Source organism: Tamandua tetradactyla, assembly GCF_023851605.1.
Source record: "Tamandua tetradactyla isolate mTamTet1 chromosome 22 unlocalized genomic scaffold, mTamTet1.pri SUPER_22_unloc_1, whole genome shotgun sequence".
In the NCBI taxonomy this organism is placed as follows: Eukaryota; Metazoa; Chordata; class Mammalia; order Pilosa; family Myrmecophagidae; genus Tamandua; species Tamandua tetradactyla.
In genome coordinates this window covers 2,329,382-2,340,852 of record NW_027518251.1, presented here as the reverse complement: position 1 = coordinate 2,340,852, position 11,471 = coordinate 2,329,382, and the positions used below count along the sequence as shown (strand labels likewise).

Sequence of the window (11,471 nt, the reverse complement as noted above, 5' to 3'; positions counted from 1 at the left end):
AGACTAGTTCAACAAGAGAAAATAAATTAAAATGATATACCACTTTAACACAGTCAAGGGAAAACACAGACATAGTTATCTCATTTGATGCCTAAAAGCACTTGATGAAATCCATCAGCCCTTCCTGATGTAAACACTGAAAATTCTAGCATAGAAGGAAGCTTCCTCAAAACAATAAAGGATATGTACAAAAAGCCTACAGCTGGCATCATACTAAGTTGTGAAAGATTGAAAGCTTTCCCTCTAAAATCAGGAACAAGACAAGGATTACCACTGTCACAACTTTTATTCATGATTGTACTTGAAGATTTTGCCAGAGCAATTAGGGAAAAAAAATAAATGATAGACATCCAAACATGAAAAGAAGTTATAAAACATTCCGTATTTGCAGATGACATGAACCTATATACAGAAAATCTTGTAAAATCCACAGCAAAACTCCTATACCTAACAAATAAATTCATCAAAGTAATGAAGCACAAGATCAACACTCAAAAATAAAAAGAATGAACAATCAGAAGAAATCAATAAATAAAATTCCATTCAATACAGCAACTAAAAGAATAAAGTATCTAATAATAATTTTAACTAAGGTTTTAAAAGACTTGTACCCAGAAAAGTATGAAAGATTGCTACAAGAAATCAATGAAGACCTAAATAAGTGGAAGGGCATTCTCTGTTTCCAGATATGAAGACTAGTATCATTAAGACATCAATGTTACCCAAAGCAATTTATAGATTTAATGCAAACCCAACCTAAGTTCCAACAGCCATCTTTGAAGAAACGGAAAAGCCACCCATCATATTTATATGGAAAGTAGCATGGCCCAAGTAGCTAAAACCATTTTAAAAAGCACAAAGCCTCAATAACCATAAGTACATGGTATTGGCACAAAGAGAGATATTGAGACCAATGTAATCAGATTGAGAGTTCAAATATCAATCCTCACATTTATGACCAAAGAACTTTTGACAAGGAAGCAGAGATAACCCAATCAGGAAAGAATAGACCCTTCAACAAATGGTCTTGGGAAGGTAGAGGCCTACACTTCACAATATATAAAAATCAACTCAAAATGGGCCAAATACCTAAATTTAAGAGCCAGAACTATCAAATTCATAATAGAAAATGCAGGGAAGTGTCTTAAGGAGTTTACATTAACCAATGGTTACTTAGACTTTACACCCAAAGCAAAAGTCACAAAAGAGAAAACAGAAAGGCAAATGGCTCCTCAACAAAATTTAAAAGTTTTGAGCCTTAAAGGATGTTATCATGAACGTAAAATGACAACCTACACATACGGAAATGTTTGGAAACCACATATCCACAAAAGATTCATTATCCAGAATATATAAAAAATCTTTCTACTTAACAACAAAATGACAAACAAACCAATGAAAAAGTCGGAAAAAGTCTTAAATAGACTCACCAAAGAAGATATACAGATGGACAGAAAGCAAATCAAAAGATGCCCAACATCATTAGCCATTAAGGAAATGCAAATCTGAAGCACAATCCCAGAAAACTAGATAAAGAATGAACATATGACCCAGCAAATCCACTACAAGGCATATAGGCAAAGGAATAAAAATCAGGTATCAGACAGATATTCGCACACCATCATTCCTAGTGGTAATATTCACTATTGTCAAAAGACAGAAGCAACCTTAGTGTCCATCAACCAATGAATGGATACGTAAAACACAGTATATACATTATCTGTGTGATGGTGTGATGAAATGTGGAAGAATTAATCTGACTGTATTCAGCTGGTCATATTGAGTTAAGTTTAAATTGATGGTTCAGTATTCCCTATAATATATGATAGTAAAGCTTCCTCAACAGGTTTCATACTATAGAGAAGTAGTCATTCCCTCTTTGTTGTGAATAAACACATAGTGTACAGTTGGATTTTGGAGCAAACAAATTTGAACTTGTATTTGATAGATGGGTTGTATCAACCTTGAGGGTACATAGAGGCCACACAGAAATTACAGGTGGAAATGGAAATGGGTATCACTTTTCTTTTATATAGTAGGAAAACTATAACTGGAGATTTTTAAAAATGTATGCAAAATTAAATATTATGTAAATCTACTATGGAGAAAATCAGATGAGTGGACAAGTTTAATCTGTAAATATATTCATTTTGGTATTGTTTATAATGGTTAGAAAACTGAGGTAATCTCAGTTAGGGGCAGAACCCAGTTGCCCCTAGAAACTCCCTGACCTGTTTTCTGGAAGTGGGTGTGGGAAAGCCACAAACTACTCATTTGCGCTCCAGTCAAAGGCTTTGGGTCCTTTGCTGTAGGTAAAACCCTAGATATTTGACTTGCTTCTGGAAGATTTGGGCCTTTTTCTGGGATGCGCAGTATCCTGCCTGGTTCAGGTGATGGTGAAGTTGCTCTGTCTCTTGCTCACAGTCATTGAGGGATTTGGCAGCAAGTAGGAGGTCATCTACATTTTGCAGGACAGTGCAGTTGCAATCTTTGGCTGGGAACGTTGCAGGTCGTAGTGCTTGCCCAAAATAGTGTGTGGGGGGGGTTGAATCTCTGAGACAACTGAGTCCAAGTATGCTGTCTTCTGGTTCCCACAGAAGGCCTTTTCCATTCAAAGGTTAATATTTCCTGGCTATCTGGGGCTACCTGGATACAGAAGAAGACATCCTTCAAGTCCAAGCATGAGAACCATTTGGTTTTCCCTGGGACAAGGCTGAGAAGGGTATACAAGTTAAGAACCATGGGGTGAATGGCTTCTGTGGCTACATTGAGTGCTTACAGGTCTTGAAGTGGGCAAAGTTCCCCTCCTTAAGCTTTCTTCAAGGGTATGAGTGGAGTGTTTCATGGGGAATTGCAGGGATGGATAATCTGGTGTGATTCCAGCTACATAAAATGGCCTTGAATCTCCTTTAGGACTTTCTGAGGGATCTACCACAGGGTATGCCATAGGCTTCAGGGAAATTACCACTGAGGACCAGTGTTTGGCTAGGCCTAAGAGGTTGTGCTCAGCCCAGTCACTTGGAATGTCTGGAAATTGTAGGCTAGAGCAGACTTCTCCTCCCACTTTAGACTCCTCATGCAGCTGTCACTCTTCACCAGGTACTGTGGTTCAGAGTAGGATATTTTGTGGGCCATCAATTTTTAAAAAAGCTTCTCCTTCAGGGCCAAAAGTAATTTGAGCATGCAGTTTACTGAGGAGGTCCCATCCCAGAAATGGCAGCGAGCACTCAGGCATGTGCAGGAACTTGAGTGACACTGAGTGACACCCAATACTGCACTTTCTGGCCTTCAAGAATGGCTTCTTCTGCACTATACCAGTGGCACCCACTATATCTACTGTCCAGCCAGAAAATGGGTGAGTATACCACTGAGTGCTTGGGACCAGTATCCACCATAAAGTCCGTTGTTTGGCCCCTAATTTTACTCTGGCCATGGGTTACTGGGGGCTTAAAATATGGAACTCAGTCTGTCCTACTCAGAGGGCTCATTAGCAGCCAAGGTGATGGTGTTGGGACCCGGATGAGGCCTAGGGTCAGTGTCCCACCTTCCTCTTCTGTTAATGGGGCAGCTTTATTGGTGTACTCCTTCTTCCAATGTCCCTCCTCCTTGCAGTAAGTGCACTGGTTTCACCCCAGGGTTGTTTTTGCTTGTTTTTGGCTGGGGCCCTTGGTCTCACTTCTCAAAGGCAGCAGCAATCATCTAAGCCTTTTCCCTGAACTTCTGTTTCTTCTCCTTGGCCCATACTTGGTCCTAACTGATGAACACCCTCGTGCCCACTCTATCAGCTGGTTTATGTTCATGTCTGCAAATCCATCTAGTTTCTGGAGCTTACACAAAATGTTGGGGGCTGTTTGTTCCACAAAGGTGGTGTTTACCATCATTTGGTGCTCTAGGATTTCAGAATTGAATGGTGTATGTTGGAGGATGGTTTCCATCAATTACTCAAGAAATTCCCTAAGGGGCTCATCTGGCTTCTGCAAGACATCTTTGACCTTGGTCATGTTGGTGGCTTTTTGACTGCCTTTCTGGAGGTCCTGGAGCATGGCCTCAAGGGATCGTTGAAGGGATTGCAACCCCATGTCAGTGTTTGGGTCCCACTCTGGGTCATCTCCCAGAAAACTGTGGGGAGCATATTGGGCTGGGTGTAAGGTGCCATCAGGGGTGCTCCCTTTTGGTGCTTCTGCACAACCACTACCATGCACCAACATTCCTCAGTGCTGAGGAGAGTTACAAGCAGCTTTTTGCAGTCGAAAAACAAAAGCTGAACTCAGGTAGTAGTCCACAGGTAGAGCAGGCAGAAGCAGAAAGCAATGAAACTGAAACCTGGGAGAGAAAGACCAGCAGATGCCACTATATGTCTTCCCATATATCAAAGGAGTCTCAGGTCTCAGGTAGCCTTTCTTCAGGAAGAAGGTATCATCCTCTTGGTACCTTGATTTGAACAGTTTTCATGGCCTCAAAACTAAACTTGTAAGTTAGTAAATCTTCATCGTAAGATTCATGCCATTTCTGGTATAATGCTTTTAGCCAGACTTAACAAACAAAAGCAGTACTAAACCAGAAAACAGAAACTCAAAATTCACTAGTACCAGAGGAGGAAATCTGACTTGCAAGAAAAATTAGGATTTTATTTTACCTTCTCTTCCATGACTTCAAAATGCTAAAGATTTCTTAGTTATCTTCTTATCCACAGCCCTTTACCTCTATTGATGCAAAAATTGTTGTATCTTTACCTTAAATAGAGCTCTTGTCTTTGTGATACAACCAGAATCCAAAAATACATACCCAACTTTTTCTGATCAAAGCTTTGGTATAATCTTAGAATATCATGACAAGCTGGTTTCTTTTCTTGTGTATTTTTCCTATAGTGTACTTAATCCCTAGGGTTAAAATGTAAATCTTTAATATCATGATATTGAAATGATTAATCAATCTGTTCTATAAAAAGTAAAATAGCAAATTATTTCTTTGATTGAGTTGACTGTTTTGACTTGATAACAGTGTCAACTAGCATATAATTTAGTTCTTCAGAGTACAGGATGGGTAATAGAAAGTATTCATTCAAAAACATATTGTAGAAATACTATAACCATGGATTATCTGGAGTTGAAATGAGACTAAAAATTATATATATTAAGACATTAGCTTGACCTATTCTCATAAGGTAAAGATGGTGATATCCAACAGGATGTTTCTCAGTCCTATTTGAGCAGCATCATTCTAATGCATCAGTTTGGGTGAAGGAAGTGACTTCTTACTTGGCTACCTGTGACTTCCTTATATCATTTTCTAGGGTTTCCTATGTTGTGGGCAAGGAGCTGTGGCCTCTTACAATTCTATGCTAAAAAAAACTATGACTTTATTATGACAAAGCTGCATAAGGCTGAAACTGGAGATGCCAAAGATGTATAATACTCATGAAAATTAAAAGAATTTGAGATCTTTAAAGTATTTTATTACACGATTTTTAGAAAGTTCAGAATACTTATAATGAAAATAATTATTTAGGAGTAAATGGAAAGATTACTAACATTATTGAAAAGGATTTATAATCTAAAACACATACATTAAGGAGTGTATTAGTGTGATTTTGTCATTACTAGTGTAAAATTGATTAAGAAGAGAAGTTAAATAGTGAAGTATTAGAAGCACATCTATATTCAAAGAAAATAATTAAAATCACAGGAAAGTCATGTTAGAATTCCACTATTCTGTCCACTACTGCAATATAAATAAGAGCTTCTTTATACATAATATAAATATGTTTACATAATATGTGTTCATAGTGATATAGTAAAATCCATAATAATAATATAAGCATAGTAACAGCTCATTGCATATATGTCAAGTACTTTGCAGTGTGACATAACTTGAGGCTACAGTAAATGATTTCATTCCTTGTATTCCTCAACAGTGTTAATATGTGGGCTTCCTGGGAATCTGGCTCTGTTGTTTACCAGTTCTATTACCTATTCCTTGTCCATAAGTACATATAAATCACAGAATCTTCAACTGTAAAAGGAAATTTTAAATATATGTATTGAATATTTATGGGCAAATTTTCCCCAGTACAATATAAGAGATAATGCAATTGTTTAATTTAGTTGGGCTGTAACAATTTCCATTCAGTTTATTTAGAAAATGGTGCATTATAGATCATAGTTATGTTATTGAATTGCATTTTGAATATTAATGTTTTCATTTGCAAAAGTTGCCAAAGTGCAATATACCAAAAATGGAACAACCTTTTAAAAGGAGAATACATTATGCTGTAGGCTTACAGTTCTAAGGCTGTGAAAATGTGCAAACTAAGGCATACAGAGAAATATATGCTGAATTAAGAAAGGCTGATTCATCCACAACACCCCTGTCAGCTGGAAAGGGACATGCCAATGCCTGCTAGATTTCTCTCCTTGCTTCTAATTTTATAAGGATTCCTTGGGGATATTCTCCTTGTGCATTTCCAAAGATCTCTGTTGGTTCTAAAGCTTTTCCAAAATAGTTCCCTTTTAAAGGGCTCCAGTAAACAACCTCACCTTGAGTGGGTGGAGACACATCCCTGAAGAAACACATAATCAAATGTTTCTAGCCATAATTGGGTGGGTTACATCTCCATGAAAACAATTAAAATGATCCCACCCAGTAATACTGAATGAGGATTAAAGGATATGACTTTTCTGTGGTACATTACAGCCTCAAGCCAGCACAATTATTAATTTCAATGCTACTCTCATTTAGGATATTACCTCTCACATCAGTATAATCTACATTTCAAGTCAAATTATTGTATTTCTTGTCAAAACCCTGGGTTCCCAAATGAATGAAGCAGTATAGCAGTTATAAGAAATATGTCAGTTTTCAAATGAATACTGCAAGAAGAGTTTAAAAATACTTTATAATAAATATTTCATTCTAAGTACTATTATGCATGGGGCCACAGGTTGAAGAAAATAATGCTCTACTGGCCCAGAGTTGCCATTGTCAGTTGAAGGGGAGGGATAGTCTTTAGCCAATGTTGATAAAACACTTTTGTAGGATGCAGAGCAGGTGGGAATTAAGGCCAACCAAGCTCTAGGTCAGGAAATAAAAAAAAAAAGACATATCAGTCAGAATTCCAACCTGAAACAGAAAGAACGGTGAAGTTTGTTCCCAAGTTCAGATTAATAAAAGACAATTATGCATATTTTTTGGCAAAATGGAGATTAATCAGAGTGCATTTGTGCAGGACTCCCATGCCACCTCTACCTCTGAAGGGACATGGGGAGTGAGCTCATGCTGACTGTGTAGAGAAGGCCATCTAACATTGCAAACTTGGCTAATCAGAAGTCAGATTTAAGGGGACATTTAGATGTCATTTGCTCAGGTTGACCTCCAGTAGGAGAAAGAATGTAGAACATGTGTGTGCTGGTTTGAAAGGAAGTATGCTCCCTAAGAAAAGTCATGTTTTAATATAAATTCCATTTCTTAAAGGTAGAATAGTCTCTATTCAATGCTGTGTATTTGGGACTGTGATGGGATCATCTCCCTGGTTGATGAGATTTAGTTAAGAACGGTTGTTAAACTGGATTAGGGGATGATATGTCTCCACCCATCTGAGTGGGTCTTGATTAGTTTCTGAAGTCCTATAAAAGAGGAAACATTTTGGAGAATGAGAGACTCGGAGAGAGCAGAGAATGCTGCAGCACCACGAAGCAGAGAGTCCACCAGCCAGCGACCTTTGGAGATGAAGAAGGGAAATGCCTCCCGGGGAGCTTTATGAAACCAGAAGCCAGGAGAGTAAGCTAGCAGATGACGCCGTGTCTGCCATGTGCCCTTCCAGCCGAGAGAGAAGCCCTGACTGTGTTCGCCATGTGCCTTCTCATTTGAGAGAGAAACCCTGAACTTCATCGGCCTTCTTGAACCAAGGTATCTTTCCCTGGATGCCTTTGATTGGACATTACTATAGACTTGTTGTAATGGGGACATTTTCTCGGCCTTAGAACTGTAAACTAGCAACTCATTAAATCACCCCTTTTAAAAGCCCTTCCATTTCTGGTATATTGCATTCCAGCAGCTAGCAAACTAGAACAATGTGTTAGAGATGAAAAGAAGAGATCTAACAGAGCAACAGAAACCAATCCATTAAATATGTGGTGTCCTGGACATTATAATTCCAACAGAAGTTACAATGCAGTTCAGAAGTTAACCAATAACAATAAGTTGGCACTTAGACTGTTTCAACCTATTAGTTAATTTGACTAATGGTGCTGTAACTTTGGCACACAATTGTCTGCTCATATCCTTCTTTTCAATTATTTTAGATATATACCTAGAAATGAGATTACATGGCAACAATATGATTCTAAATTTTACTTATCAAGGACCTACTAACATTCTCTAAAGCAGCTGCACTATTTTACAAGCCACCCAACAATGCACATGCTCTAATGTCTATGTGCCCTTGGCAGCATATTATCTTCAATATTTGTTAAAGTGTAATCATTGAGGCTTCCCAGAGAAGATGAAATTCTGGTGAAATAAAACAATGATGAACACTGTTTGATTTTCCAGTTTGCCTGCATGACCTATGGATATCAGACCTGCCTACAAAAACAATTAGTGCTGACAATTCTTTATATAAATATTTTAATATATATATGTATATACAAATATATGTACGCTTTTTGTTCTGTTTCTCTGAAGAACCATGATTTATATGGATTTATGTACAAGAAGTGGTTTAGTAGAACAGAATGTTCAGGATGAGTTTTCTGAAATGATACTGGTACAGGAGAATCAATCTTTCCAATCTGTCTGAGAAGGACAGGTTATTCCTGAAAAATACTGTAATAGTTTCCTTTGATGGAGATATCTTTTAAGACTGTTGACTCTCTTCAGGAACTACTGCTCACCACACACCTTGCTCTAGGCCTATAAGTAAGCAAAGTTACCAGCAGAAACCAAAGGATGAGTTAGAAAGTATATACCATAATAAAGTATGCTACTCTTCAAGTGAACTGCATGATTTTTCCAAATTCAAAGGCAGAAATATGGGGACTGTATTTGTGGGAATGAATATTGATGATATTAGACATTGTGGAAGTAAGATAAAATTAATAAGGCCTAATTTAGTGATAAAGTGAGTTGCTTCTACATCCACTAGAATTGCTAAAATGAAGAAGATTGACAAAACTCTACATTGCTGTCTATAGGGAGCAAATATAACTTGCCAGAATTGCTAGTGGGAATATAAAATTGTAAATCTTATTTAAAAATAGTTTATTAAAAAGGTAATCATAATCATAATAAAAGAAGTAAGAAGTTATAATCACCAAAAGATGGTAAAAAGTAGTTTTACTAATAAAAGCTCCAGACTGAAAATCACATGTATATTAATAAACAAAATAATATAAAAACAACTTTGATAAATCCATACAATGGAATAGTAATATGTAATGAAAAAGAAAAAGACACATTTCAAATATAGAGTGTGTGCATATACACACATGGTTATTTATAAGTTGCATGCATGTATAAACTTATATATAATGTGTGTGTGTGTGCATTTTTGTTATATGTGGAAGAAGCCAGAAGATATGAATATAATTTAAGTGATGGAAGCTGGAAACACCAAATAAAGTATCCATTTATGTAAAATTCTAGAATAGACTCAAGGAAAACATTTTGACAAAAACCATACCTGTTGTATTAAATGTGTTTCAAATTTTCATGTTGGTGTGACGGAAGTTGTTTCTCTTGAAAATGGGGATGAGTTACATGAGAGCTTGTACTTGTAAAAACTAGCTAAAGGTCTGCTTCAGATCTGAAAATGTATTGTCCACAAGTTATACTTCCAATTAAAAATGTCAGCAATAAACCTTCAATATCTGTGTAGTATTTATTTCATTCTTTCACCAAATATTTGCTGTGATATATACCATACAAATAAGTTACTAAGATTTTGTGATTCACAGATGTTTAACAACACATAGGATGATTTTGTGATAACATCTTAGCAACTGAACAGAAGTGTGGAGATTCATCTTCTTTTCAAATAAAATAGAAGAAACATATGAATCTATAAATACATACTTAAATGTGAAGAAGAGTTTACTTTCTGAGAAAATCACAGACTACAATTTTAGAAAGTCTTCAACATTGGGGTAAACCAAAATTATCTTAGTTATGATTTAAGGCAACACATTGACCCATACACTTTGTCAAGGCTCCTTTCACATCATTGTTCCTCAAACTATAGATAAGGGGGTTAAGTGCAGGGGTAAATATAGTATAAAATGTCGATACAATCTTGTCATAGTTAGCTGATGTGTATGACTTGGGTCTCATATAAATAAATGTACCAGCTCCATAAAAGAGTCCCACCACAGCCAAATGTGATGAGCAGGTGGCAAAAGCCTTCTTGCGAGCTTCTGTGGATTGCATGTGGAGAACAGCAGCTAGGATGAGACTATAGGAAGTCAGGATCAATGATATTGGGACTAGAAGCATTAATACACAGCAGATATACATGGCATACTCAAAGACAGAAGTGTCTGCACAAGCCAAGTGCAACAGCATAGGAGCCTCACAAAAATAATGATCAATCTCATGTGACTTGCAATATGGGAAGCTCAGGGTAGCAGCAGCCTGCATGAGACCATCAGCTGCTCCAAGAATCCAAGACCCCAAAATCATTCTCAGGCATACTTTCCAGCTCATGAGGATGGGATATCGCAGAGGATGACATACAGCCACATAGCGGTCATAGGACATGACTGCCAGGAGGAAGCACTCTCCACCAACCAGTGTGAGGAAGAGAAAGATCTGGAATCCACAACCCACAGGGGAGATGAACATTTTGCCAGTCAAGTAATCAGCAGCCATTTTGGGCACAATGGTGTAAACCAGCATCATGTCCATGAGGGATAGTTGGCTCAGTAGGAAATACATGGGCTTGTGAAGATGGTGGTCCCAGTGGATCAGGAGGATCATGAGGGCATTGACCAGAAGTGAGATGAAGGCAATTGTCAGCATCATCACAAAGAAGAAGAAGTGGGCTCTTGTATGATTAAAGAGTCCTAGCAGAATGAAATCTGAGGTATGGTTTCTGTTTTCCATGACTTCAAACAAGAATAATGCTGCAAATGAAAAAATAATTCGGAGACAAGTTGTGGTGTGGAGTACGAGTTATTGTTTTATATGTATATAATTTCAATTTGGGGTGATGCAAACTTTTTGATAGCTGATGAGGCTGAATGTAGCACAATATAGTGAATATAGTTGATGTCACTGATTTATGTTCATGGATGTGGTTATCTTGTAACCAAAAATGGGCCATTTTGTATTGTATACATGGTCTAAGCAAAAATTAATAGATAAAAAACAGAAAAGATAATTTTTACATTTTAAATTCTTTTATTTCAGTTACATATTTTATCAAAATTACCAGAGTGAAAATGAAGATTTTCCAAAACTCAAACCAGAAGTTCAAC

At 37.1% G+C, this 11,471-nt stretch overlaps 1 protein-coding gene across 1 annotated transcript; it reads right to left on the bottom strand.

The window, feature by feature from the left end:
• Positions 1 to 10,158: 10,158 nt before the first annotated feature.
• Positions 10,159 to 11,097, bottom strand: LOC143672891 (olfactory receptor 2T8-like). The gene has a single exon (XM_077147347.1). The coding sequence runs from the start codon at positions 11,095 to 11,097 to the stop codon at positions 10,159 to 10,161; it is 939 nt and encodes a 312-aa protein (XP_077003462.1).
• Between the last annotated feature and the right edge of the window lie 374 nt (positions 11,098 to 11,471).

Excerpts from the sequence above, each read along its gene's own strand:
- LOC143672891 (XM_077147347.1), bottom strand. The coding sequence starts at position 11,097 with ATGGAAAACAGAAACCATACCTCAGATTTCATTCTGCTAGGACTCTTT.